This window comes from Monoraphidium neglectum (assembly GCF_000611645.1).
Source record: "Monoraphidium neglectum strain SAG 48.87 unplaced genomic scaffold scaffold02055, whole genome shotgun sequence".
Lineage (NCBI taxonomy): Eukaryota > Viridiplantae > Chlorophyta > Chlorophyceae > Sphaeropleales > Selenastraceae > Monoraphidium > Monoraphidium neglectum.
In genome coordinates this window covers 8,626-10,689 of record NW_014011573.1, presented here as the reverse complement: position 1 = coordinate 10,689, position 2,064 = coordinate 8,626, and the positions used below count along the sequence as shown (strand labels likewise).

Genomic DNA, 2,064 nt, shown 5'->3' with positions numbered 1-2,064 from the left:
CACACATATACACACATACACAATCACATGGACTCATACCACCCCCAGCCCCGCCGACAGCGCAGGGGCCGCCCCACCGCCCCACCACCCACCCGCCAGCTCACCTGCGACTCCCCCCACTTCCCCAGCACCATGCCAGCCAGCAGGGATAGATTCTGGCGACACCTCACAGGCCCCTGCATGCGCGGCGCGCCCGGCGCCGCGCTCGGCCGCGACGCGACCTGCAGGTGCAGCTTCCCGGCAGCTGCCCCGCGCCGGGTCGGGTGCTCCAGCCGCAGGGTGACCTCGGTCACGCCAGGTTGGCCGGCGACCTGCTGCTGCGGGAAGGGACAGAACGCGCCCTCTCGCGCCGCGGCGGCGGCGGCGGCCGCCGGCACGACAGCGGCGTCGCCGGGCTGCGCTCCGGCGGGCGCGCGCATGACGGCGGCGGCGGCGCCGCCGAGCGCGGCCGTGGCGCCGCCCAGGGCCGCGAGCAGCTGCTGCCTCTTGCTGGACGCCTTGTGCGCGCGCTGCGACTGCTGATACCCGCTGCTGTCGTCGCTGAGCGGGTCAAACCTCTGCGTGGTGTCGTCGTCAAGTGCAGGGGCGCGTCGGCGGATCCCCCATTTGGGGGTGGAAAGGGGGTGGAAAGGGGGAGGGGGCGAGGTCCGAGCTGATCGCGAGTGCGGCCCCTGAACGCTTGTCACTGCGGGCGGCGCGGCCCTTGCGGCAGACCCTGGCGGCCGGACCTGCGCATCCCCGCCGCATACGTCACCGCATGAGTCACCGGGTGTCACTGGGCGTCACCCACCCAGGCCACAGAGCCCATCAGATCATCGGTGCTGCAGGTGTCCTTGTCCCACACCGACAGCGTCACCACGGTGCCCGGGTCAACGTTGTCCACCTGGCGACCGGTGTTTTGAACGTTTGAACGCAGCTGTTTGGATGCTGAGCGCAGCTGGGAGGGCTGTTTGTGTGCATGCGTGTGTGCGTATGTGTGCATGTGTGTGTGACTCAGGGCAGCACATCGCACCAACAGGTGCGCGTAGATTGTTCAAGTAAATCAACCAGGTCTACAGAATGAAGCCTCCCAGGGCTCAAGACAGCACTGCTTGCCGGGGGACAGGACGCGAGGCCGCAGCCGGCCGGCCGGCTGCAGTTCCGAACGGGCGCTCGCCCCTCGCTCCGCGGTCTCGGCATGCGCAGGCGGCGGTGCTGGTCGCCGGCTCATGCTGCTTGAGGGCTGATGGGGGTTGGAAGTAGGGGCAGTGGTGGTGGTGGTGATGATGTGGTTGCGCACCTGGAACCATTCGTCCCATGTCGGGTCCAGGTCCCGCCAGATGGTGCGGGTCCTTTGAGAGGCGAGATTTGTGTGAGGGGGGGCTTGTCATGAAGAAGGGGAGGGGGGACGAGCGGCGGTGCACGCGCGTTGTGAGCGACCGCGGGCAAGCCGTACGCGCTCCGGGAAGAGGAGGAGGCTGCGCAGGCGCGCCGCCGCGGCCCGCGGCGCCATCGGGCGCACCCCTCGTGCACAGGCGGGGCGGCCGCGCTGCGCTGCGGCGGCCGTGCGGCCAGGGGCCATGGGGCAGGTGCGGCCGGCGTCCTGTAACGTCACACACACACACACACACACACACACACGCACACACGCACACATACGCATACAAACACACACACACACACACAGCCCGCCCCCGCCCTGACCTGTATTGCAGCCTGGCGCCGCAGGGCGTGGCGACCTCAGCGACCACATAGGGGTCCCCCTTGCCATACCAGTCGGCCCTGAGCAGGCCCGACCCCGCCACCAGGTGCACACGCACTGCATGGTGTCATGTTTGCGCGTGCGTGCGCGCGGCGCATGTGTTGGTGCAGGTGGTCGCGCGCGCGGGGCCCATGGCTGAGTAAGGGAGGGAATCGTCACACATTGCTGTCGGCTCAACCGCGCGGGCCGGAGTGAGGGCCAAGCCCAAACGTACGCTCTGATCTGAGCAAGGGAGCGCCTGTGCTGCTTCGCCGCTGCAGCGCGGCGCGGGCGCGGCGGAGGGCATGGCTAGGGCGGCCGGATGCCATCGGCATCACGCTTGC

At 69.3% G+C, this 2,064-nt stretch overlaps 1 protein-coding gene across 1 annotated transcript; it reads right to left on the bottom strand.

Annotated features, from left to right (window-relative positions):
- Positions 1 to 23: 23 nt before the first annotated feature.
- MNEG_9765 (hypothetical protein) lies at positions 24 to 1,804 on the bottom strand (the record flags this gene model as incomplete). The annotated part of the gene is made up of 4 exons (XM_014041764.1): positions 24 to 557; positions 791 to 883; positions 1,280 to 1,331; positions 1,800 to 1,804. The coding sequence occupies 4 exons, from the start codon at positions 1,802 to 1,804 to the stop codon at positions 24 to 26; spliced, it is 684 nt and encodes a 227-aa protein (XP_013897218.1).
- Positions 1,805 to 2,064: the final 260 nt, after the last annotated feature.